Consider the following 26,827-nt stretch of genomic DNA (forward strand, 5'->3'; position numbering starts at 1 on the left):
CTCTCAAGATAGGAACTTGCAATCAGATGAGCCAGGTGAACTAGCCAAACAGGGTTTTCTTGTTGATCTTTTCAAAAAACCAGCTCCTGGATTCATTGATTTTTTGAAGGGTTTTTTGTGTCTCTTTCTCCTTTAGTTCTGCTCTGATATTAGTTATTTCTTATCTTCTGCTAGCTTTTGAATTTGTTTGCCTTGCTTCTCTAGTTCTTTTTTTTTGTGATGTTAGGGTGTTGATTTTAGATCTTTTCTGCTTTCTCTTGTGGGCATTTAGTACTATAATTTTCCCTCTACACACTGCTTTAAATGTGTCCCAGGGATTCTGGTACATTGTGTCTTTGTTCTCATTGGTTTCAAAGAACATCTTTATTTCTGCCTTCATTTCATTATTTACCCAGTTGTCATTCAGGAGCAGGTTGTTCAGTTTCCATATAGTTGTGTGGTTTTGAGTGAGTTTCTTAATCCTGAGTTCTAATTGGATTGCACTGTGGTCTGAGAGACAGTTTGTTGTGATTTCTATTCTTTTACATTTGCTGACGAGTGCTTTACCTCCAACTATGTGGTCAATTTTAGAATAAGTGTGATGTGGCGCTGAGAAGAATGTATATTCTGTTGATTTGGGGTGGAGAGTTCTGTAGATGTCTTTTAGGTCTGCTTGGTCCAGAGCTGAGTTCAAGTCCTGGATATCCTTGTTAAGCTTCTGTCTCACTGATCTGTCTAATACTGACATTGGGGTGTTAAAGTCTCCCATTATGATTGTGTGGGAGTCTAAATCTCTTTGTAGGTCTCTCGGCACTTGCTTTATGAATCTGGGTGCTCTTGTACTGGGTGCATATATATTTAGGATAGTTAACTCTTCTTGTTGAATTGATCCCTTTACCATCATGTAATGGCCCTCTTTGTCTCTTTTGATCTTTGTTGGTTTAAAGTCTGTTTTATCAGAGACTAGGATTGCAACCCCTGCATTTTTTTGCTTTCCATTTGCTTGGTAGATCTTCCTGCATCCCTTTATTTTGAGCCTATGTGTGTCTCTGCATGTGAGATGGGTTTCCTGAATACAGCACACTGATAGGTCTCAACTCTTTATCCAATTTGCCACTCTGTGTTTTTTAATTGGGGCATTTAGCCCCTTTACATTTAAGGTTAATATTGTTATGTGTGAATTTGATCCTGTCATTATGATGTTAGCTGATTATTTCACCCATTAGTTGATGCAGTTTCTTCCTTCCATCGATGGTCTTTACAGTTTGGCATGGTTTTGCAGTGGCTGGTACTGGTTATTCCTTTCCATGTTTAGTGCTTCCTTCAGGAGCTCTTGTAAGGCAGGCCTGGTGGTGACAAAATCTCTCAGCATTTGCTGGTCTGTAAAGTATTTTATTTCTCCTTCACTTATGAAGCTTCGTTTGGCTGGATATGAAATTCTGCATTGAAAATTCTTTTCTTTAAGAATGTTGAAGGTGCTGGAGAGGATGTGGAGAAATAGGAACACTTTTACACTGTTGGTGGGACTGTAAACTAGTTCAAGCATTGTGGAAGACAGTGTGGCAATTCCTCAGGGATCTAGAAGTAGAAATACCTTTTGACCCAGCCATCCCATTACTGGGTATATACCCAAAGGATTATGAATCATGCTGCTAGAAAGACACATGCACATGTATGTTTATTTAGGCACTATTCACAATAGCAAAGACTTGGAACCAACCCAAATGTTCATCAATGATAGACTGGATTAAGAAAATGTGGCACATATACACCATGGAATACTATGCAGCCATAAAAAAGGATGAGTTCCTGTCCATTGTAGGGACATGGATGAAACTGGAAACCACCATTCTCAGCAAACTATGGCAAGGACAAAAAACCAAATACCGCATGTTCTCACTCACAGGTGGGAATTGAACAATGAGAACACATGGACACAGGAAGGGGAACATCACACACCGGGGCCTGTTGTGGGGTGGGGGGAGGGCGGAGGGATAGCATTAGGAGATATACCTAATATAAATGACAAGTTAATGGGTGCAGCAAACCAACATGGCACATGTATACATATGTAACAAAGCTGCATGTTGTGCACATGTACCCTAGGACTTAAAGTATAATAAAAAAAAATATGTATTGGAAAAAAAGTGTCAAGACCCATCAGTGTGCTGTATTCAGGAGACCCATCACACGTGCAGAGACAAACATAGCCTCAAAATAAAGGGATGGAGGAAGATCTACCAAGCAAATGGAAAGCAAAAAAAAGCAGGGGTTGCAATTCTGGTCTCTGATAAAATAGTCTTTAAACCAACAAAGATCAAAAGAGACAAAGAAGGCCATTACATAATAGTAAAAGGATCAATTCAACAAGAAGAGCTAACTATCCTAAATATATATGCACCCAATACAGGAGTGCCTAGATTCATAAAGCAAGTTCTTAGAGACCTAAAAACAGACTTAGACTCCCACACAATAATAATGGGAGACTTTAATACCCCACTGTCAATATTAGACAGATCAACGAGACAGAAAATTAACAAGGATATTCAGGACTTGAACTCAGCTCTGCACCAAGCAGACCTAATAGACATCTACAGAACTCTCCACCCCAAATCAACAGAATATATATTCTTCTCAGCACCACATCACACTTATTCTAAAATTGACCACATATTTGGAAGTAAAACACTCCTTAGCAAATGTAAAAGAATAGAAATCACAACAAACTGTCTCTCAGACCACAGTGCAATCAAATTAGAACTCAGGATTAAGAAACTCACTCGAAACCACACAACTACATGGAATTAACTTGCTCCTGAATGACTACGGGGTAAATAATGAAATGAAGGCAGAAACAGAGGTTCTTTGGAACCAATAAGAACAAAGACACAATATACCAGAATCTCTGGGACACATTTAAAGCAGTGAGTAGAGGGAAATTTATGGCACTAAATGCCCACAAGAGAAAGCAGGAAAGATCTAGAATCGACACCCTAATATCACAATTAAAAGAACTAGAGAAGCAAGAGCAAACACATTCAAAAGCTAGCAGAAGGCAAGAAACAACTAAGATCAGAGCAGAACTGAAGGAGATAGAGACACAAAAAACCCTTCAAAAAATCAATGAATCCAGGAGGTGGTTTTTTGAAAAAAATCAACAAAATGGATAGACCTGCTAGCAAGACTCACAAAGAAGAAAAGAGCGAAAAATCAAATAGATGCAATAAAAAATGATAAAAGGGATATCACTACTGATCCCACAGAAATACAAACTAGTCTCAGAGAATATTATAACACCTCTAGTCAAATAAACTAGAAAATCTAGAAGAAATGGATAAATTCCTGGATACACACAGCCTCCCAAGACTAAACTAGGAAGAGCTCAAATCCTGGAATAGACTATTAACAGGTTCTGAAATTGAGGCAATAATTAGTAGCCTAGCAAGCAAAAAAATTCCAGGGCCAGACAGTTTCACAGCCAAATTCTACCAGAGGTAAAAAGAGGAGCTGGTACCATTCCTTCTGAAACTATTTCAATCAATAGAAAAAGAGGGAAACCTCCCTAACTCATTTTATGAGGCCAGCATCATCCTGATACCAAAGCCTGGCAGAGACAAAACAAAAAAAGATAATTTTAGGCCAATATCCCTAATGAACATCGATGTGAAAATCCTCAATAAAATACTGGCAAACCGAATCCAGCAGCACATCAAACAGCTTATCCACCACGATCAAGTCGGCTTCATCCCTGGGATGCAAGGCTGGTTTGACATACACAAATCAACAAATGTAATCCATCACTTAAACAGAACCAATGACAAAAACCACATGATTATCTCAGTAGATGCAGAAAAGGCCTTTGACAAAACTCAACAGCCTTTCATGCTAAAAACTCTCAATAAACTAGATATTGATTGAACATATCTCAAAATAATAAGAGCTATTTATGACAAGCCCACAGCCAATATCATACTGAATGGGCAAAAACTGGAAGCATTCCCTTTGAAAACTGGCACATGACAGGGATGCCCTCTCTCACCACTCCTATTCTACATAGTATTGGAAGTTCTGGCCAGGGCAAGAGAAAGAAATAAAGGGTATTCCATTAGGAAAAGAGGAAGTCAAATTGTCCCTGTTTGCAGATGACATGATCGTATATTTAGAAAACCCCATCGTCTCAGCCCAAAATCTCTTTAAGCTGATAAGCAACTTCAGCAAAGTCTCAGGATACAAAATCAATGTGCAAAAATTACAAGCATTCCTATACACCAAGAACAGACAAACACAGAGCCAAATCATGAGTGAACTCCCCTTCACAATTACTACAAACAGAATAAAATATCTAGGAATCCAACTTACAAAAGATGTGAAGGACCTCTTCAAGGAGAACTACAAACCACTGCTCAATGAAATAAAAGAGGACACAAACAAATGGAAGAACATTCCATGCTCATGGATAGGAAGAATCAATATCGTGAAAATGGCCATACTGCCCAAGGAAATTTATAGATTCAATGCCATCCCCATCAAGCTACCAATGACTTTCTTCACAGAACTGGAAAAAAACTACTTTAAACTTCATATGGAACCAAAAAAGGCCCTCATAGCCAAGATAATCCTAAGCAAAAAGAACAAAGCTGGAGGCATCACACTACCTGACTTCAAACTATACTACAAGGCTACAGTAAACAAAACAGCATGGTACTGGTACCAAAACAGAAATATAGACCAATGGAACAGAACAGAGGCCTCAGAAATAACACCACACATCTACAACCATCTGATCTTTGACAAACCTGACAAAAACAAGCAATAGGGAAAGGATTCCCTATTTAATAAATGGTGCTGGGAAAACTGGCTAGCCATACGTAGAAAGCTGAAGCTGGATCCATTCCTTACACCTTACACAAAAATTAACTCAAGATGGATTAAAGACTTAAATGTAAGTCATAACACCATGAAAACCCTAGAAGAAAACCTACGTAATACCATTCAGGACATAGGCATGGGCAAAGACGTCATGATTAAAATACCAAAAGCAATGGCAACAAAAGCCAAAATACACAAATGAGATCTAATTAAACTAAAGAGCTTCTGCACAGCAAAAGAAACTATCATCAGAGAGAACAGGTAACCTACAGAATAGGAGAAAATTTTTGCAATCTATCCATCTGACAAAGGGCTAATATCCAGAATCTACAAAGAACTTCAACAAATTTACAAGAAAAAAACAACCCCATCAAAAAGTGGGCAAAGGATATGAACAGACACTTCTCAAAAGAAGACATTTATGCAGCCAACAGACATATGAAAAAATGCTCACCATCACTGGTCATCAGAGAAATGCAAATCAAAACGACAATGAGATACCACTCAAGCCAGTTAGAATGACGATCATTAAAAAGTCAGGAAACAACAGATGCTGTAGAGGATGTGGAGAAATAGGAATGCTTTTACACTGTTGGTGGGAGTATAAATTAGTTCAACCATTGTGGAAGACAGTGTGGTGATTCCTCAAGGATCTAGAACTAGAAATACCATTTGACCCAGCAATCTCATTACTGGGTATATACCCAAAGGATTATAAATCATGCTACTATAAAGACACATGCACACCTATGTTTATTGAGGCACTATTCACAATAGCAAAGACTTGGAACTAACCCAAATGTCCATCAATAATAGACTAGATAAAGAAAATGTGGCACATATACACCAAAGAACACTATGCAGCCATAAAAAAGGATGAGTTCACGTCCTTTGCAGGGACATGGATGAAGCTAGAAATCATGATTCTCAGCAAAATATCACAAGGATAGAAAACCAAACTCCGCATGTTCTCACTCTTAAGTGGGAGTTGACAAATCAGAACACATGGACACAGGGAGGGGAACATCACACACTGGGGCCTGTTGTGGGGTAGGGGGCTGGGGGAGGGATAGCGTTAGGAGAAATACCTAATGTAAATGATGAGTTGATGGGTGCAGCAAACCAACATGGTACATGTATACCTATATAACAAACCTGCACGTTGTGCACGTATACCCTAGAACTTAAAGTATTTTTTTAAAAAAAGATTATTTCTTTGAATAAGTGTTCTACTCTTTGCTCCTTTTCAACCCCCTCTTTAAGGCCAATGAATCTTTGATTTTCTCTTTTGAGGCCCTCTTCTAGATCTCTTAAGCATTCTGTGTTCCTTCTCATTTTTCTTTTCTTTTTTCTCCTCTGACTGTATTTTCAAATAGCTTCTTTGCATGCTCACTAATTCTTTCTTCTCCTTGATCAATTCTACTGAGACCCACTACTGCATTTTCAAGCTCCAGCATTTGATTTTTTTCTCTTCAGTAATCTTGTTAAATTTCTGATATATTTCTGAATTGTTTCTCTGTGTTTTCTTGAAGTTCATTGAGCTTTCTAAAAATAGCTATTCTGAATTCCCCGAGAGGTTACACATCTCCATCTCTCCAGGGTTGGTCACTGGGTGCCTTACTTGGTCCATTTGTTGAGGTCATATTGACTTCAGTGTTATTGATACTGTCGATGTTTGTCAATATCTGGGCATTGAAGGATAAGGTATTTATTCCAGCCTTTGCAGTCAGGTCCTGTTTGTACCTGTCCTTCAGAGGACCTTCCAGGAATTCAAAATGGGCTGACGAGTTCCCTAAGCCAGTGATCACTGCAGCCATTTTTGAACTACAGGGCACCCTAGGCCCAGGTACACTGCAATTCTTACAGATTCCCCCAGCCCTGTGGACTTGGGGAAGATCAGGGATTGTTCTCTGCATTCCCAGATAAAGCCCCTAGCTTACTTCCCTTTCTTTCCCCCAAGCAAAAGGAACCTCTCCTCAGGCTGCACTGCCTGGAGTGTGGGGGAGGGGTGATACAGGCATTCCCATAGCTGCTGCAGCTGCTGCCGTCATACTGGCTCACACCTCAAGTCCAGGGTCTTCCAGACCTATGCAGCATCAGGGCTTGCCCAAGGGCTGCGGTCACTGCAGCCTGCCTGCCACTGAAATTTATTTGTAGCCCAAGACATTTCCAGTGATAAAGCTGGCCGGAACTTTGGTGCGTTCTTCCTGCTGGGGCAGCTGATTCCCTTGTGGCCCAGGGTGGGTCTAAATGCTTCTTTTGTGGGCACCAGCCTGGAATCAAGTGCTGTGGGGTTCTGCCCAGTGCTGTGTGTCACTATGGCAAGACTGGTACTAAGTTTCAATATAAAGTCCCCTACTTTCCCCCTTGTCCCCAAGCCATTAGATTCTCTCTTGGAGATGCCTTTCCTGTGGTTGGGGGAGAGGTGTCACAGGCAATGCAAGACTGTCCTTCCTCCATTCTTCAATGCATTTTTTCTTGTTATCATGTTAAAACCAGGTGCTATGATCTCTCACCTGATTAGCCTTTGTGAAAGTGTTTTCTTACATAGATAGTTGTTCAATTTGATGTTCCTTCAGGGAGACCATTGCTGGAGAATTCTATTCTACCATCTTACTCCACCTTCTACCTGTTTTTATTTTTTAAACGTTTCTAGTACATAATTGTGAAGTGATAGCTTATTTTAATCTTGGAGATCAAAAGCATGTAGCTAAGAACTTTTCCCAAGGAATATTTTAAAATTTGTATATCAATGTTTATGGAATGGCATACTTTTTGATTCAAGGTTCTTAAATGTAGTTTTAGTTTTGATTCAATGTTATAGAACACTGTTTTTTTAAACTGTGATCTGCAGCCCACATGTAATGGAATCACCTGGGGTGCTTATATTAAAAAAATGCAGATTCTAGGGCTCACACCAACTAAATCTCCTGGGATTGGAGACCAGGAGGTAGCTCCTATAATCTCCATAGCTGCTTCTCAGGCACACCAAGTTTAAGAACCATTCTGTCATATTTTCAGACTGGGGATTCTTACAAAATGACAAAGAAGGAAAACCTTAATCTTTTAAAGTTAGAGTTCAAGCATTAGACTATGCGCTTCTTAAACACAGTTTGTCTTACCCATTTTCTCTTTCCAGTTCTTTATACTGTTAAGGGATTGGTGCAGCAATGGGAAACAAAGCAGTGAAAGAAAAACTATTTATTTCTTTATAGACATTTTGCTTTAATAATCACCAAAAAGACTTTCATTTTCTGTCACCCACCCTGTCCACCAGTTATGTTGGCCTTCAATATATGGAGATAGCAACATATATAAATCTATATCATACATTTATACACACAAACACATTCTATCAGCACTGTGAAGACACAGACTAGGCTTTACTAGGCTAGGGGCCTCTCCCATGCCACTTAAAAATGAGCACAGGTTAGCTCTATGCAAGAATTTCAACAGAGTTGGTCTGGCCATCAGTCCCCAATTTCCCCGAGGTAAGATAGGATGACAAAATGGGACAGCATCTTTGAAGTGAGGTCAGTCCAATTTGGGTATCATAGAAGAAAAGAAATAGGATGTGCTAGGTTAAGCCTGAGATGGTATCTGGGAAGTCACCACATGCATGATGTGAACTCAAAGAACGCAGGTGCTACAGTGCAGATCAAAGCCCACCTGACTCGACCCAACAGGGTCAGGTGTGCATCTGTGAGTAGTGCTCACTGAGCCCCCGCCAGCAGTGTCTGGCAGGGCACTGCTGCTCAGTAGTGTGCTTTTAGAACCTGTCAGAGGAGCTCCAGCATTGGGACCACGTGCCCCATTCATCAGAATCAGGGTCCCATATCCACTGAGTTTTCCATCTCAGGACAGCTGATGAGGCAAGAAATGTGCTGTTGCTAGTTCCCAAGCTGCTGGTGCTGTTGAGAGGCAGTATCACAAAACCTTCTATTCAAACTACGCATCTTTTGCTTAGTGCTGGGCCAAGTGGACCTTGGCTAATGGTATTCCATAGCTGTCAGAAAGGCTTTCTGCCTTTCTCCCAGCTCCACCGGGATACATCTCTGACTCCCTCTTCTGGACCCTCCAGTGGACTTGGAGGAATGAGGCCCAGATGCTCCTCAGCAGATAGGTAGCTGCACAAAAGGAGGACAGGCCCACCTTTCCTGCTGTTTTAAGGACTTCTGGTGGCTGCGCTTCTTGCATGGTTCCTGGAAGGTAAGGGTCACAAGGCTGGAGTACACGGCAGAGCCCTTAGGGATTTCACCTGCAGACATAAAACAAACCAAATCAGTGTATATTGCCAGGCCCTACTGATGGCTACTTGAAGCTGGAGTGAGAGCTACGTGGTGACCAAAGCCAGGAGCACGGTGAGAGCCAGTTAAGAGGATGAGCTAAGAGCATGCGCTGCAGTCTGGAGGAGCAACAGGTGCCCGAGATTAGGGGGAGCCTCCCCACCTCCCTGTGTGCTGAGATCCCTGCTCCAATTCACTGCACACTGGGTGGCTGGATCCTCCCACTCCCTCTTCAGGGGCCAGGTGACTCTCCAAATCACTTTGTCTCAGCAGAAAGTGGCCTTTGTCATCTCCACCCAAGAAAGAAGTGCTTAGCATGAAACATGCACATATAGAAACAGCCTGTTGTAGCAAGAAGAGGACATTTTGCTGGGAAGTCCTCTGTTAAGTTTATGTCCAGTCGCCATAATGAGTGTGTGGAGGGGCCAAGTCCACAGGGACCTCAGAGCTCAACTAAGTCCAGTTCCATCTTTGACAGATGAGGGTGCAGCAGTCTCACAGAGACTAAGGGACAAGCCAAAGCCACACAGCAGTTAGTGATAAGCCAGGGCTTAGGACCGAGGCCTCGGGTCCTTTCCAGTGATCTATGGGAGGTGGAGGGGAAAGCTTCCACACTGGAGAAAGCCAGTGGATACTAGAGACTTTTGGGTTACCTTTTAGTGGATACTAGAGACTTTTTGGGTTACCTTTTCTGGGACAGGAATAAGGCTTTACAGAGGCAATCCTGTAAGTGCTGCTCTAAAGAGGCTCAGGAAAGAGAAGAATTATCAGAGAAAAACAAAAGGGAATTAGTGAAAAAAATTTAAAAAAGAGCAAGTTAAACTGGCCCAAGTCATTTTCACACTATGGAGATCAACGTTCTCTCAGGTTACGGTTTAGAAACATTTCTAGGAATATGCTGAATTGCTTATGGCAAAGCTTTGAAGTCCACGTTAAAAGGTTTAGTTTCTGATTTTTAAACCATTTCATATACCTCAAGTTTTTCTTCAAAGCACTTCCTAGGGAATGATTAACACTTAGTGTTTTAAGTAAATGTAGATAATGTCTGGTACATATATAACATTTTTTCCCTGAAGGTTCAGTTGTTATTTATTAACAAATTTGCTTTTAGACCAATGAGACCCAACAGATCTCTTTTGTCATGTTGCTTAAAGATATATCAAAATCAAATTGCTGTTCTTAACCCAGGAGTGTGCAGTGAAATCAGTTTATTAGGTTGCAAATTGCTTTTACTTTTTCACGAAGAGTAGAACACATAACTGGCCTCAAGATCCCTCTACCAAAAGCTCATTCAGAGGCAGACTCCTGAATGTCTAACGACTTCAAGAGTGAGCTGAATTGCATTTCTCCAGTCTCCTGACTTGGCATCAAAGAAGAAAAATTGGAGTAAAAAGGAGAGATGATGACAATGTGAGAGTGAACCAAGATACAGGGCAGGAGCTGACGGGGTGGGAGGGTGATGGGAACAGAAACTAGCAGGAAGCTCACTGAGGACCTGTGGTCTTGCAAGTGGACCCCAAATCTTCTCCTGGAAGGCCGAAGCAGGCCAAGGATCGCCTACAAGATCTGCTAATGGATGGTGATGGGTTGGGGACAGGCTTGGTGCCTCTGACTGGTGCGGTAGTTTCCTTACCTCTAAGTTAGTCCTTGCCTTCTTTAAAACATCGTGTGTTCTGGTTACTGAAACAACAAAAGAGCACCACAGAGTAGAAATCACCAGCAGAAATTAACCCTACTTGCTTAGCATGAGAATTCTAAAGCATTTATTTCTTTCTGGCCATTCAGCTTGGAGTCTCCTGCTATCCACCCCCTGTCCTCCCCTCCCTCTGCATCCACAATTGCTCGTGGCACAGGAGGTTTGGGGACATCAAATCAGTCTCCACTCCCAACATCTCCAAGCCCCCTGGTCACTTCTCATCTGAAGCACAAGTGGGGCATCGGGAAGACTGCCCATTGCTTCCCCCATTCCCTCTCAGGGGACCTACGCTGGCTGATGATGAACTGCTCCATGCTCTCCTTCTGCTGGTTGGCCGTCTTCAGACGCTCAGTTGTGCTCTGAAGGAGCTGCTCCTGTTTGGATACTTTGGTTCTCAGTTCCAGAAGTTCCCTTTCTGTTGATTCTCCCTGGATACGAGGAACAGACTCTTACTGACCAGGCAGAAGGCCTAAAACACCCTGTGCTTTGTGGCTCTTTCCAATTCAAAGAGGATTCTACAATCTTCTCTACCCTCCTGAACTGGATTTCCTCCTTCACAGCCTCGGATACCTCCAGCTGAGGACAGTTTAGGATGAGGCCATTAGGTAGGAATATTGAGACTCTGGAATTCCCCATGCAGACTAGCACAGGCCTACACACCTGTAGCTTAAGCGAACCTCGCTTCAGGCTGGCATAAAACTCCCAACTCTGAAGAGGACCTTGCTTTAGTCCTGATATCAGTTCTGTCACTCTCCCTTCACAGGTAAGATTGAGAGTTCAGAAATGTTATGCTGGGGAGAGAGATCTGGACTCAGGCAAGTTTGCAAGTTTGTAAATATTTGTGCCAACATGAAGATGGCAAAACACCCTCTCCCTGGAATTAGCATAATTGGATCCAAAAGGTATTGGTGACATTGACCTGGAGCTAGAATCCCTGGGGAGGGGATCCTGAAACCTGCCTACACAAGGGTCTGTCAATCAGAGTTAGCCTGAGCTCTGAGCAGATCCTGAGGGGTGGCTGACTTTCCCCAGGCCTGGTCCAGAGATGCCAGCTTAAGTGATATGCTGGGATTCCAGGCAGTGGCTAAAAAGGCTCAGTCTCATGGGGGCATTCTGTGATCATTGGACCATGGGACCTGAGGGGTAGGAGAGGGGTGCTGAAGCTTTAACTGAATTTCAGCTCAGCCAAACTTCAGAGAGGTAAAGAAACGGAACATTTATGGATTGCCAGGGTTATGATGTCTCTGCCTTCTCCACACCCCTTCCTCTTCTTCTTGGATTTCTTAACCAGGGGCCAGGGGGCTGGTGGGGAATGGGATGTATTCAGAGCTGCAATGAAAGCAGCCACCATGGGTCAGAGATGTCCCTCCAGGGAGACTCCTCTAAGTTCCTGTCTATCCCAACTCACTATGTGGCTCCTGATTTTCTGGAAAAGCTGTGACATTGAGGAGACAGAACAGTATTGGAGGGCAGGAGAACTGGGTTTGAACCAAGAAAGGACACTGGCATCTTACCACTTTGCCAGGCAGCACAGGGATGTGGGTGCTTGGCAGGGCTGCTCTCCAGAACATGGTGAGGAGGGAAGCCGACTCCTCTAGGGCATGGTGCAGGGCACTGGTACTGCTCTGAAGCTCATGAATGCCTTTGCTGCCTAGCACCTGGGGAAAGGTAACATCACAGGAGCGGAGAGATTACTTTCTTCCCCCTGCGTGGGTTCAAGCTTCCTTTGTGAGTGAGGCGCAGAACATGGGCCTGCTTGAACCTGTGAAGCCCTCGCACAACCATCTGCAGCTCTCAGAACTAAGGTGCTGCTCCCTTTACCAGGAATGCCTTCCTCCACCTGCAGAACCCACAAGGCTTTCAAAACTCACCCCCCTTGCTATGTCCTCTATGAACCTGTTACCTTCCTTGTCTGAGATAAATGATCACGTTTGCACTGGCGCTTTCTCAGCACAGAGGATGACTTCTCATACTGTGCCTGTAGCCCCTTACTGTGCTTATCTACTTGAGTGTGTGTGTTGCCCTCCAGTGTGGGGGCTCCGTGGAGGCAGGGCTGTCCCTACGCATCCATGGGTCTCCAGCAGCTCAGACAGCACAGCCACAGGTTCCTGGTCTCTCTCACTGGCAAGGTGCTCTGAGAAGCTTTGCTGACTGCCTTCCCTTCCCTATGCAGTCTGCACAAAGAAATGCCATGGCTGCCAGACTTCTTGCCCCTTCCACATGTGGGGGCCATACACCTGCAAATCCTTCAGTTTCTGTCCATCCCATTGAGTCGACTCTGCCCACAGATGGTTCATGTGCCTGCATGACTATGGTAGATAATAAGCTACCAAAGGCTGCTAGGCAATGCCACGTGTTTCTGTGGGGCTGAGGGGAAATATCCAGTCAGCTACATCTGGAACAGAGCAGAACTCACAGTGAAAATAGGAGATAAAGAAGAAAGGGCCTGGCTGCTATACATGGAAGAGGAAGCCTCAGCTGTGGAGAGACGCAAAGCATGAAAAAAAAAAAATGGTAGGAGAAGGAGTTAACATCAAAGGAAGAAACGGCACAAGGAGAGTGCATCTAAAGCTACAGGTGTGATTACCTCTGTGCCTTGGGCTTCAAGGCCAGGGAAGCTGCACGCTGATCTCACAAGAGACACTATCTTTTTGACCAGCAGCTTGCCCTCCGCAATCTGCTGTCTTAGGGCACTGTAGTCATCCATGTGGCCAATGACATGGCGGCCATGCTTATTGGCAAAGGAGCCATCAGTAGCATCACCCTCCAGCTTGGGAGGGGTCTTCATTATTGGAGAAGTATCCAAACCCAAGCCTGAAAAAGAAAATGACAACACAACAGAATCTTCTGTTATTCATAATGATATCCTCAGTTTGCTCTAACTAAAACAGAGGTAGGGAACAAGAAAAGGACGAGGCTGGGAACAAGAAAGGAAGCCTTGGAATGTACAAGGGTGGGGCAAAGTCCATAGAGATCTTCTGGCTTCTACATTTTTACAATCTTTCTTACATTATCTCTTAATGATAAATTTGCCAGGAGACAATTTTTTCCTTATTGGCAAATGAAATAGGACGAATCATAATAAATAATAAGTTTCTGGGTAGAGAAGACAGAGACAAGGAAATCAAGCTGGATACAGACAGCATTTTCAAGAATAGAGAGATTATGGCACAATGAAGCAAAAATAGCAGTAGGAAAACCACAGGAGGATGAACAATGGCAAGAAAGGCAGCCACAGAAGGTGCAGAGAGTAGGGCTAAAGGCCTTGGGGCATGCAGAGAAAACTCTAAATACAGATAATATGTTTAGAGACAACAAAAGGTTGTTTGCATTAATCTCTTTCCATCATCAGTCCCTGGGCTCTTTAGTTGCCATATTTACCATCTGTTCTGTTGATTATGGCCGTTTCTGAGCCAGGAGTAGAGGAAGCAGAGCTGGGGAGGACCAGAGCTGGGGAATTCATACCAACATCCCGGACTGGAGGGGACACAGCTGAATCTAGGGGGTAAAGGCAACCACAGTTTTCAGGAGCCCTGGAACACACTGCACGTGAAGCACATGCACACCTAGCCATCCCCACTGAGACCTAAGGTGGCAGGACTCTCCTCTTACAGAATTATCCATACCCCACAAGCCAAAACAAAAGCCCATGAGTCACTGAGTTCAAAATGTGTCCATTCTTCAGAACAAAAAAATATTCCTTTAATTGAGGGGTGTTCCATGAGAAAGTAACCTCTAGTTTGAAAAATTATTAGGTGTATTTTTATAAACCGAGTCTTAAGTATAATTTGTGTGTGGTATCTAATATGATGCCCTGTAACTAAATGTAGTATGTATAAATATACATAGTACATATTAAAATCTAGAATCAAGGACTCAAGGAATGAATGGATTCATGGACTCAACATTCTAGTCATCATTCTGATGAGGTAATACTGAAAAAAGTTGACTTGTATGAGAAGAACAGAGACAGAAGGCTTGGTGGGTTAATATCTTGCTGGAGACTAAAAAGCAACCCTATGGTGGAGGAATTGGAAAATATCACAAAGAAGGTAGAAAAGGTCCTCCTCAGGCAAGTGTGGCCCATTGCCTGCTTTCCGGCTCAGGCCTCAGGGGTGCTAGAGAAAGAGGGGCAGGGACTGCACCAGTGGGGCTGAGTCTTGGCTGCTGTATGGGAAGCCAGTGAGAGGGGAAGGCCTGGTTAGAAGGAAGAGTTGGAGACATAACTGAACACCACAACCATCAGGGCAGCCCAGAGGAGGGCAAGGTGTCCACCTAATGTAAGCTGAGAAGTTCCTGGCGGCCAGGCGGTTTGCTTGGTGGACCACGTGTGTTTTTTTATTGAATTGCCAAAACAGCATAATCATGTTTTTGTCACCTTCATTTGACAAATAAGGTTACTGTCAGATAAATGAGAATCTACAAGAACCAGAGAAAAATAAAGATTAACATGACCCAGAAATAGCTGGCAGGAGAGTTTGAAAGTTCAGCTTTAGAGAAACTGAACAGAAGTGGTTCCTGATTTGAATAAAATTGAAGGTATGGCCATGGAGGTGAGTGGAGATGGTGTACTAAATGGTGTATCAAAAGAAGAGAAGGACAGAGGAAGTAGAAATTGAATGATTTAAGAGACTAGGGGGACACCATTGACATTTCAATGAAAACTGGGAGAAGTGAGATTGATGGGGGATATTGAGAAGAGAAGGGGGACCTGGTCAAACACGCCTATCTGGAAAGGGACGCAAGGGGTGGGGTAGAGAAAGCGAATGATGGCCACCCGAAATAAGTCACCCACCATCCAGGACTTCCCCAGAGCCCTGTTTCCTTAGGGGAGGAACATTTTACCACACACTGAGTTCCCCACCTGTGAGGGAAAGGGGAAACAGAGAATCTGGGAAGGTCGGCAATACTGAGACAGGGCACAGTGAGCTAGAAGGAACACAGACTGAAAATCACAATATCTTGTTCTGATCCTGACTTTGTCTATAACTTCTCTAAACACTCGCTTCTCTGTTAATATCTCAAGACCTAAGTTTTCTTATGTGAAATACAGAGATAGCAAAACCTGCTTTACTTCAGATGAAATTATGTATGTGAAAACACTTGGCTAATACTAAAGCACCAAGCAAATCCAAGAAAAAGATATGAACATATACAGCTGCTAATTATTGAGCAATTCTTAGTGTGCCAAGCACTTGTAAATGATTTCATTTAATGCTCAAAATCATATAAGGTACATATGATCATTATCCTCATCTTAAATATAAGGAAACTAAGGCTTAAACCTCAGAGACTTTAAACACCTTGCCCAAATCAAATGACCTGTAAGAGGTAAACTCAGAATCTGGAGCCCGGTCTGACCCAAATCCCACGCTTTCACTCAGGCTGCTAGACTACAGCATCTCTGATTTCAACCTGATCCTAAGGAGCATGGACCAGGCAGATTGCACCTTCTGCCGCAGAACTTCCTGGTGATCTCCCCACTGGCCAAGGGCTTTCTAAGTCCCTTTTCCTTCCTACCTTGGAGGAGCAGCTGCTTGTTTCCAGGGTCAGCGCTGGCTGGGAAGTTCTGGTTAACAGAGGACAGGCTGAGGCTGGCTTTGCCAGCACCGCTATCCAGCTGCTGTTGCAGCTGCAGTCGCAGGCAATTGTTCCCCTGAATGCTCTGCTCCAGCTGCCCTCTCAGAGCTCGTACCTCTGCCACCAGGTGGCTCAGGTCACTGCTCAAAGGGATTTGGTGACAGGCATGCAGGCTGTAAGCTAAGAGAGAAGGAGTCTGGTAACATTGACCCAAGTATTTCCAAGCACTTGTCAGAACCCTCCTCTGTGACATTCTTTTCTGCCAAGGACTCCACTATCATCTGAGTCTCATGCAACCCATCTATGATAGAGATGTCACCATTTCTGTGTGTGGCCGGGGGATGGCACTGAGCTGGCACACATCCAGTCTGAAACTTCCCTGCAGCTTAAGTTACACACATACACCTATAGAGCATTTGATTGGCAGATGAGGATAAGTCCATATTTCATCTGCATAGTAACCTTAGTCCTGTAGGCTAAAGTATAGGATCCTCCAAGGTAGAAGGTCAGCACTGAGCTAGAGAAGGGTAGGGGATGAGGGAGAAAGAGATTTCACAGTCCTCATTCTCAAAAATGAAAGAGGAGAAGGAGGAGGTCTTTTGGTAGCATGTGAGAATGTGAGTTGGACACCTTAGACGAGGGATTATAACTGAGTTTTTCAATTTCTCTCTCTCTCTCTCTACATATATATATGTGTGTGTGTGTGTGTGTGTACATATATATACACCTACATATAGTGTGTTTATATATGTTGTACGTATATACATACTATATATAGGTGTATATATGTACCCATATACATGTACATATATGTACACACATATATATGTATATATATTTACCTCCATTCACCACATGTCTATTTCTTTGTACTGGGGTTGAAGAGATCTAAGAAATATTCTACGAGGCCACAATGCCTTATTTGAAAACCTTAAGGCCAAATGTATTTCGAAAGGTAAAATTTGTTTTAGTTTTTAGCAAGGCAACAGGATGTATATATCATATACAACATGTATCCAGTTGCATGTGAGCCACAATCCTTAATCAAACATATAACTATTTCTGCAATGAGCTATGTGAATATTCTAAGTAGATAAATAAAGACTTATGAATATCCTCTTGTCAGATCATCTAGATTTTTTCACTAAATGAGTATTTGAAAAATTTAATTTGGAAATCTTACTGGATTTTGAAATTACAGATAAGAGATTATGGCGCTTTAGTGGTTGTAGCTTTGAAATGAGTCCTAAAAGGCAGGGAGAAAAGCATGAAAGGAAAGGGAGCTCAGGATGAACTAGTTGTAGAGGCTTTGGTAAATAATCTACTCTTGAATTTTGCCCAAAGTTTTATGATGTTCCTCTCTCTCTTTCTCAATCCAACTTCTCACTAAATTTTGCTTATTTTTTAAGAGATGTTTTAAGATCTATCTATACCCTTTCATCTTCCCAATAGCACCTTATATTAGACTGTCATCTCTTAATGTGCCAGAATATCACTAGACCCATCCAATAGGTTTCCCAGATTCTAATGTCTCCCAACTCCAGGACATCCCCTGAAACTTAGCATCCTAAAGTTCTGTTGTCATCATATGCTTATCTTCTTTGAAAAAGAAGTTTCATTATCTACGATACAGAATGTCAACTTTCACCCTGACCCGTGAGCTTTCAAGATTTGGTGACTCTGCTCCACCATCCTGACTTCTCACTCCCCCAACCCTAAGCTTCTCCTGTGGTCGGGCTGGTCCCACTGACCCAACACTCACCATGACTGTGTACTTAAGCTATTCTCCCAGCCTGGTGAGCCCCCTGTATTTCTTCAAGTTCCAGTTCACTTTCTCTTTAGAAAATCAGGAAACTAAATCAGGATTTATGATAATTCAAATCTAACTTCCACTGCCCTTCACTCTTTGTTTAGCCCTCTGGAGGGACATAAAATACATGAGTTCTTTTTCACCTGACAGTTCTTCAAATATCCGAAGCCAGTTCTCAGGTCCTCAAGATCCTTTGAAAGCCTACATTTCTTTAGTGTCTTTGACCAGTTGGAGATTTCTGGCCCACACCATTGTGCGCCCTGTCTTCATTATGTTCCCTGGTGTGTCAACGCCCTTTTCAAAGATGGTGCCCTGTAATCTAACAATACTTTAGACATGTCTCCACAGGCAAACATCACACTTACACTACTGTAGTGTCAGCTTGAGCTGGCATTTCTAGCAACCTCTGGCCTATGACTTACTTGTGTGAACATGTTTCTACCAAATCCCATACCCTCAAGTCCATGAACGACTGCCTGTCCTATATTTCTACCGTCGTCCTATATTTCTACCACGGATATTTTTAATCAAGCTCAGGATTTTGCTTTTTATCTTTGCTAAATTTCATGACATTGATGTCAGTCCTCTGTTGTAGCCTGCTGTGACTTATTAACATTATGTTTTGAGTACCCTTCTCCATTTAAAGAAGAATGAAGAAATATATCAAAATTCTCAAATATTACATTATTATTTCAGCAGGCAGCAAAGTCTTCAATAAATGTCTTTAATATTTAAATCCAGGATTGAAATTTAGGTCCTATTAGTTGTATTTCTATAAGGGTTTTTTGTTTTCGTTTTTGTGTCTTTTAATTTTCTCCTGTGGGCAGGCTGGTCCCCACTGACTCAACACTCACCATGACTTTGTACTTTAGCTATTTGCTCAGCCTGGTAAGCCCCTGTGTTTCTTCAAATTCCAGTTCACATTCTCTTTAGAAAATCAGGAAACTAAATCAGGATTTATGAAAATTACATGAAAGGGCAATAAGCTGAGACCCAGATGTCACTAGGGAAAGGGTCAGGGTGGGAGCAGACTGCCTGCTGCATCAGGCTGAATGGGTTGTCAGTATGTATTACTGACAATATTAAAGGCCTTTTCAAATGATGACATCATTAGGACAGTTCTTTTGCTTTCAAAAATGTTACAATCTAGACATTGATAGGAATGTCTAGAATAGGAATGTCTAGATTTTCTTAAAGTAATTAGGAATGATCAGGCTGGATCTTGCTCGTGCCACCAACCTGTTCCATTGGGCTTTGTGTTTGAGAGTTCCTACTAGGAGCCCCAGGCTCGGGTGGGGGTTTCTGTGACAGAACTCTGTAGCTTCCCACGATCTCCACAACTCCCAAAGGAAAGAGCTCACTAGCAACCTATGCAAGGGCAAAAAGCTCATGGGGTGAGGGGAGAAGAACACATACCTTTCAGCCCCTTCTTGGAATTGCCATAAAGTGCCTTGTAGATTTGTAGCTCTGACTGGAGGGACTCAAAGAGCTGCTGTTTCTCTTCACACTGTTGCTGCAGGAGAACCAGCTTGTGCTGCAGTCTGACCAGGGAGAGGTAAGGCCCACTGAGATGGCAGAGCCACTCAGCCACACCAGAGCAATAAGCTGAGAGCCAGATGTCAACTCGGGGTCATAAAGGGTTACGGTTAAGGTTACATCTGAGCCCCAGATGTCAACTCAGGGGGTCAGGAAGATCATCACTTTTATTTCGCAGATGTGGAAATGGAGGCTGAGGGAGGTCAAGTAACTTTGCTTGAAAACACACCATTGCCTACATTAGTTCACAGCAGAACAGACACACCAGCACAGTCTCCTTACTGTTCCTACAGTGCTCTTTGCATTCTGACAAGCGGTTACAGGGCTTATGCTGGGACCAAGCATCACAGCCAGTATAGAAGCTTCCTAGGTGATGGTGAGACTAATGTCCTATATCTAATTGGAAGCATGGGAACCCTTCTTTTTCATATCTCTGATATACTGAAGACTTCTATAACAGAGTTTTACTCTCTCAACTTGGGAGTGACAAGGCATTCCCAGAGAAGTCCTTTCTTCTGCTCAAAGCACCCCTGCAACCGCCCCCACCCCACAACTGACACAAAAAAATCAGGAATAGCAGAGGGAACATTTAGGTTTCCAAAAGAGGACACCAATTGTCTTGCCAATATCCCTTCTCGTAATGTAAGAATGAATGTAAGAATGAAGAATGCTACCTTCTCTGTCAATGGGTCCGCTCTTACCTCGAGTCATTTTCCTGGAGGGAAAGACGTTCCTCCCTGAAATGCAAGACCTCTTGCTGCTTCTCCCTCAAGTCTTCCAAAAGCTGCTGCCTTTTCACCTTCTGGTGCTCCAGCTCCTTTTCTAGCTCTTGAAGGTGGGATCGAGAGGACAGCAGAGCCTCCCTCAGGCTTTCCATTTCCTGGGAGTGCTCTGGTGAGAGGAACACAGGATTGATTTATTAAGATGGGGCCAGAGCTCAGCTGGAAGATGACCCCAAGCACATCCGCCCTGACAAACAGAGATAAGGAGCAGGGAAGGAAGGCCCTATGTTGGTGGGAAGAGCATGCTGGCTCAACATCCCCCGCAGCTTGGAGAATGGTTCATCTCTGTCTTTGTAAAATACTTCATGCCACTTATTTAATCTGTCCTACCTTGCTCTTACAGAAATTCTGGTTTTTAATGCCCACCACTTTCCAAGTGCTCACATATCATCTGTTCAATAATCCATTCTTGAATTTTGACAAAGATCAACATCAAGATCTCTTTTTGGAATGTATCATTTTCATTATTTTGAAAACTGGGATATTTGTTTTTTTTTGAACTTGCAGCACTTCTCTTCACAAGTTGTCAAAGATTATTGAAGGGACTCTAAAAATACAGCTGCAGGCTCAGTAAGTCCTGTGGGGAAAGAGTCACCTGAGCCTGGCAAATTGTACTTGTTTAAATCTCTTACTGTCTTCTTACCTGTGAGGTCTGTTCTATTCACTCCAAGCATGCAACGATAGCTCAGTAGTTCTGCCCTCTTTCTTATCTGTTAACTTTTGTTATCGTTCCCCAGCAGTGACCTTTCCTCTCAAATCTTCTTGCTAATATAGAAATCAATCAATTAAATTAATTAATTTAGGTGGCTAATTTAGAAATATCTCTTGGTGGCTTTTTCTTTTTCCACAAGCATTCCTTCATTCTGGGCTTAATCCTTTTGGATACTACTCTCAGTCTTTTTATGGCTGGTCAATAAATATTTGTGAATAAAAATACTTTGTTATCGATAATACACTGATATGATCAAGTAGACTAACACCAAGGTCAGCTGCCTCCCAGCCACACGAGAAATGATGCCCACCTGCGAGCGCCCCCTGGCTAGGGCTGGGAAAGTGCTGGGGGCATTTGCTAGTGCCACTCGGCATGGAGTCATAGGAGTACTGACCAGAGAGAAGCCCTGAGTCTATGAGTGAGGGATGTGGTGAGGAGGCAGAGGGATGGCACAGCAGGGCCAGGAGCAACACATGCTGCTGCAGTAAAGTCTGGAGAAACTTGAGAGGGAAGATAGGCATTCCCACTCTCTCCTTTATTGGTTCCAAATCAGTTGTGAGTGAAGGGAGGTAGAACAGATACCAGACTGGTATCCAAATTGATAGCTCGTGACTTTGAATATATGCAGGTGGGCTTGTATAGAAATGATGGATTTCCTAGAGCTCTTCGCTCCCGGGGACTAGGAGTCTGAGGGGCCCATAGTTGGAACATCTTAGAAAGCAGCCTTCTCTAGACTGAGAATAGCTGTGAGTTTGGGTTGGTGGATCTGAGTAGCTCTGTTACCTCTACCTTCTTCTGTTTGCTTCTCCAGTTGGTGATCAGTGTGGCCAGGGAAGAAAGAAACTTAAGAGTGACCATAGTTTGTGGGTTTTGACCACGTACCTCTGGAAACATGACTCAGTTGAGCCTGAAGTCTTTGATTTTCTTCCCTGAGGACTCTGTTCTCATTGCAGAGCTGAGGTATGGACTCCAGGCCCTGACTGTAGAAGTTAGAAGTGGATCCTGTTCCAGAAAGTAGACATTTGGGTAACAGAAGCTTCCAAAAGTTTCCCATTCTTTATCTCTCAAAGATACTGCCCCAACCCAGCAGAAAACCCCAAGGACTCAAGGCCTGGCCCTGAATGAAGCATGGGGGCTGGGTACATGTTTTCTGTGTGCCTCTTCTCAGTGGATTCTTTGCGTGCATCATCACATGCCATAACTGCAATGGTGCAGGAGGCTCGATCTCCCTAAACAGCTGCTGCTGTGGTATAGGCAGGACAACAACAAATGGAAAGACTGGCCTCCGTGTGACAGCAGCTTGGAAGGAGAGTGTAAGGAGAAAGGCCACCTTGGTAAAGCGGCCAGGGGTGGAGTTGGGAGGACCCTTACACACCTGGCTCCACCACTTATCAATCACACAACAAAGGCACAGACATCAGCAGGCAGTATATAAGCAGATTAAGTATGGGGTGAGAAGTCAGGTGACTCCGGGCATCAGACGTAGTTCTGCCTTAAAGAGAGTTACTCTGTAAACTCAGATATATTCAGAAAGTAGGGATGACAGTACTTGCCCACCTCCCTTGCTGGACTGTTCAAAAGGAGCAAGTGAAGTAAAGAATATCTGTGAAGCTCTGCCTAAAGGTCCCTAAATAGAGCCAGAAACAGGAAGGTCCTCTCCTACCGCTTCCACGAGCAGTAGAGCTCAGCCGGTGTTCCAGTTGCTCCCGTAGGCGGTCATTGATGCAGATGGACTCCTCCAGGCGCTGGCGCAGGTTCCGGATTTCACCAAGATGCTCTTCCAGCAGGTCAGCCCCTGTGGCCAAACCACCAGGACATGGAGAGAGGTGGGAGATGGAGAATCCTGGTTACCGATGGGGGTGGGGCTCAGCCAGGGGCCCTACAGCAAGACCTGTAAATATCACTAGCCTTCTGCCAACTGTGTCCTCTCACATGGACACCCAAAAGAATGGTAGTTTTGTTTAAACAGTAAATGCACTTTCAAACACATAACAGTCACTTGCTAAAAAATCTCCATGGGCCTCCTCCCACACAGGGGTCTTGTGAGAGTTCTACGTTTTAGAAAAATAACTGAGGGCTCTGGACAAGGCCTGCCTAGCATCTGGAAAGGTATGGCCACCTCCTGGGTGTGACTATGAGGATGATAGGTGAGACCTCACTCTACCTTTCTTCTTACTGACACATGAGCAACAAAGCCGTTCCTCCCACCCTTAGAAAGAAGGCCTAAAGTAAAAGTATGTGATCCTACACTCACCCTATGCAGTTAATGACTGACACTGAATGCTTCCCTGAAATCACTTTTAATATGGAAGATGATAGAATAGCCTGGAAGGATCTAGAGATCTGAAGGCAAATTAGAGAGGGGATGACACCCCCTTTCCCCCCGCCAAACAAAGGAAAAATATCCAGAAAAGTCAGATGGATGCTTACACCGGACATTAACTGCACCATTTTGCTTTGGGCTCAGTCTTTTCCTGAAAATTACGATTGTCTTACTGTTGGAACTGAGCAGCATCTCAGCATTTATAAGCTTAGCTATACCTCTCCACTTGCTGTGACTGAGTTTTGTGCACAGGATATATGTGCAGGGTCAGGGAGCTGCACCCTTACACCCTTTGCTGTGACAAGTCCTGACTGATGGAAGTCCCATCTATGCCTGGCATTCTGGAGAGGTCTAAGAGAGTGGGCCACAAAGAGGCCAGGCTGCAGAGGGATGGAAGGACATGAGTGTGACAGCACAAGAGGTGGGTCCCTGGCTTTCCCATATCCCTACAGAGCACTGAGGCCCTGGGCAGGAGAATGAAGAAATGTACTTGGAAAGGATCGAGCCCTGATACAGCTCTTGCATTTTATACCCACTCTGTGAGCCAGGGATGGAGGAGGAATGAAGCAGTCCTGCCTGGGTAGGAAAAGAGTAGACTCTGAATGAGACTTCTTTTCAAAGGCTGCCGTCTCTGCTTTGTGCTTTACCTGTGGGTTTGGAGTTAAGCTGGTACACAGAGGAGCCTGAGGATAGGTCCCCAGATACACTCCCTTTCTGAGGCCTCATCATGTCCCACTTGCCACTGCTGCCCAGGTACCCAGGCTCTAGGATTCTTCCCAGTTCTATGGTGCCCCTTGGAGGAGAGTGAGGCTGGGCAGAGTTGAGGTAGTGGGAAGAGTCAGCTTCCAAGTCGTTGCTCGGCAATGTAGCTGTGGAAGCAGGAGGAACAGTGCTGGCACCTGGGCAGAAAGAAACGTGAGTAAGAAGCAAATGGGGTGTCAGAAGGGAAGAATTTGCAAGGAAGTGTGTGACTGCTAAGAATAGAGACTAAAAGGAGATCTGTGGAATGTCAGAGATCCCGGTTCACTGTGGTATACCAATTAGACTAAGGCTCATAACCTAGAGGTTGTAACCCTTACCCTTTGTATTTCCTAGCAGGAGACACAAGAGGTAGAGAATAAAGTATCTTAAAGTCATCAGTATACACAATGGAAAAGTCCAGTGGCCCTGCTCCTGGCTCCTACTATAATCCTTCATGACAGACTCCAAGGAAAGTTCTAAAAGTAGGATTCACTCCCACAGTTAGAAGTTGTGAGTGCAGTTTCAGTTTAACATCATTCTCAGTAAACTATCGCAAGGACAAAAAACCAAACACCGTATGTTCTCACTCATAGGTGGGAATTGAACAATGAGAACTCATGGACACAGGAAGGGGAACATCACACTCCAGGGACTGTTGTGGGGTGGGGAGAGGGGGGAGGGACAGCATTAGGAGATATACCTAATGCTAAATGACGAGTTAATGGGTGCAGCAAAACAACATGGCACATGGATACATATGTAACAAACCTGCACATTGTGCACATGTACCCTAAAACCTAAAGTATAATAATAATAATAATAAAAAAGAAGTTGTGAGTGCAGTGGCATACAGGATTGAGCTCACCTGTGAACATGATCATCTGTTTGTCTACATGTACTTGCCTTCCCCTGAAACTAACCAGTCAGTATGTCCGTTCCACTTTGGAGTTTTTCAGAAGAGAAAGGGGATATGAAATCAAGCTGGATATGGTGGCCCCAGTTCCTCCAGACAGAAGAACTCTTTGCTGAGGCTGGGGAAGGGTCTATGTAAGGCAAGTATTTATTTGGATCCCATCCAACATGACTCAAGGAGCTGCAAAATGTCATCACTCCTGTCTAAAGAATCATTGAATACTATACCACAGAGGCAGGTAGGACCTTTCATTTCATAGGCTGATACTTTCATAGATCCTTTGAAAACACAGGCCTTTCCCTTGAGCCCTGTCATCTTCACTTCTCTGTAAAAAGAAGCCCAGCATGGGGGAGATGAGGAAGGAGGTGGGCAGAGACACAGTTTAGGAGAAAATTCAGAAGCCTGCTTTCTTTCAGGGATTATGAACACGGGCAGCACAACAGACAGGTAGCTCCTCCTAAGCAACAGGAGTGAGGTTGTTGTTTCTTCCAACCAAGCCAAACTCCTCGGAGGGGTTAGTGTAATTGCCACTAGCTAGTTTTTAGCCCTACGTGTAGCTGGTTCTCAAATTTGGGTACATATTGGAATCACCTGAGAAAGTATGGAAACATACTGATTCCTGGATTCCAGAGATTTTGCCTTAATCAATATGGGATACATCTTGAACAATGGATGTTTTAAATTCATTTTAGGTAATTCTAATAGGCAGAAGTTTGAGAAGTCTTGTCATGAGTCTCTCTTCCAATTTGCAAAATACTAGATGTTCAGTAGGATCACTTAGTTAAGGAAGAAGATTAAAGCACCTACATTTTAGAAGGGATGCAACAAATACATGATTTCCTACCTCTTTCAAACTGCCTTCAACCCCATCCGAACACAAGGCAAAGGGGGAAATCAGTGGTTGCAGATAGTCAGCTTACTTTTTAATCAAGGCCATGTGAGGTTTTAAGTCTATCAGTAACAATGATCAGTATTCTCATGTTCCAGTCCCTTGGCCACACAATACACAGCACATGCTCTAAACCATGCAAAGATTCCATACAGACTCTTGCACAAGATTTTAACCCAGGGACCTGAGAGGCCACCATGCACCATCGTCCACATGGAAACTTGGCTCAAAGCAAACAATGAGCTTGGATAAGCAATGGTCCCTTGGAGAGGACCTTGACTTCAGGTGGAGAAAGAAAGGGCTACAATCTTCCTCATCTAGGCTGGGACCATTCAAACTCCAGTCAATGGCCTCAGACTTGATGTAATTCCAATTTAACCCAAAACAACAGCCCCTTTTTCATGGACAGTGCTCTCCTTCCATCCTTCCGTTTGGGCAAAGACAAATGGACAAATGTGGAAAGATAAAGGAAAAGGAGGCAAGAGAAAGAAATGGAAGCTAGAAAATACTCTTGCCATTTGTCATGGGGCACATTTGTTGCCCATTCATTGTTGGTGCCAGAACTGCTAAAATAACAAGTTTTAGGTCAGAAACAGCAGCATCTCCTACTGGTCTCTAAAGAGAGGGAAAAAATTGTTGCAAGGAGTCCCCAGAGTTTGATAGCTGAGCTCAGCTCCATACTCCAAGCAGAATGGTGACAAAGCCATCCTA

At 43.5% G+C, this 26,827-nt stretch overlaps 2 protein-coding genes across 29 annotated transcripts in view; one reads left to right on the forward strand and one right to left on the reverse strand.

The window, feature by feature from the left end:
- The window catches only part of LOC116468019 (putative neuroblastoma breakpoint family member 7), a 901,770-nt gene that overhangs the window by 298,458 nt on the left and 576,485 nt on the right, over positions 1–26,827 (forward strand). The gene's annotated exons all lie outside the window — the stretch shown is intronic.
- Positions 8,035–26,827, reverse strand: part of LOC116467993 (myomegalin) — a 230,303-nt gene continuing 211,510 nt past the window's right edge. For 14 of the 28 annotated variants that reach the window (XM_058439362.1, XM_032151578.2, XM_058439382.1 and 11 more), the window contains 12 exons: positions 24,221–24,472; positions 22,914–23,045; positions 22,133–22,252; positions 20,458–20,647; positions 19,637–19,761; positions 16,351–16,590; positions 14,212–14,328; positions 13,418–13,644; positions 12,345–12,488; positions 11,120–11,258; positions 10,768–10,814; positions 8,035–9,106 (listed from right to left, as the gene is read on the reverse strand). In XM_058439362.1, the coding sequence (XP_058295345.1) occupies positions 9,065–9,106; positions 10,768–10,814; positions 11,120–11,258; positions 12,345–12,488; positions 13,418–13,644; positions 14,212–14,328; positions 16,351–16,590; positions 19,637–19,761; positions 20,458–20,647; positions 22,133–22,252; positions 22,914–23,045; positions 24,221–24,472 (1,775 nt within the window). In that variant the 3' untranslated portion in view covers positions 8,035–9,064. Of the gene's footprint in view, positions 9,107–9,820; positions 9,873–10,767; positions 10,815–11,119; positions 11,259–12,344; positions 12,489–13,417; positions 13,645–14,211; positions 14,329–16,350; positions 16,591–18,919; positions 19,148–19,636; positions 19,762–20,457; positions 20,648–22,132; positions 22,253–22,913; positions 23,046–24,220; positions 24,473–26,827 lie in introns of those variants that run through there. The other 14 variants (XM_058439381.1, XM_058439364.1, XM_058439369.1 and 11 more) reach the window with 6 other exon arrangements.

The sequence above is a fragment of the Hylobates moloch genome, unplaced genomic scaffold, assembly GCF_009828535.3.
Source record: "Hylobates moloch isolate HMO894 unplaced genomic scaffold, HMol_V3 SCAFFOLD_5, whole genome shotgun sequence".
In the NCBI taxonomy this organism is placed as follows: Eukaryota; Metazoa; Chordata; class Mammalia; order Primates; family Hylobatidae; genus Hylobates; species Hylobates moloch.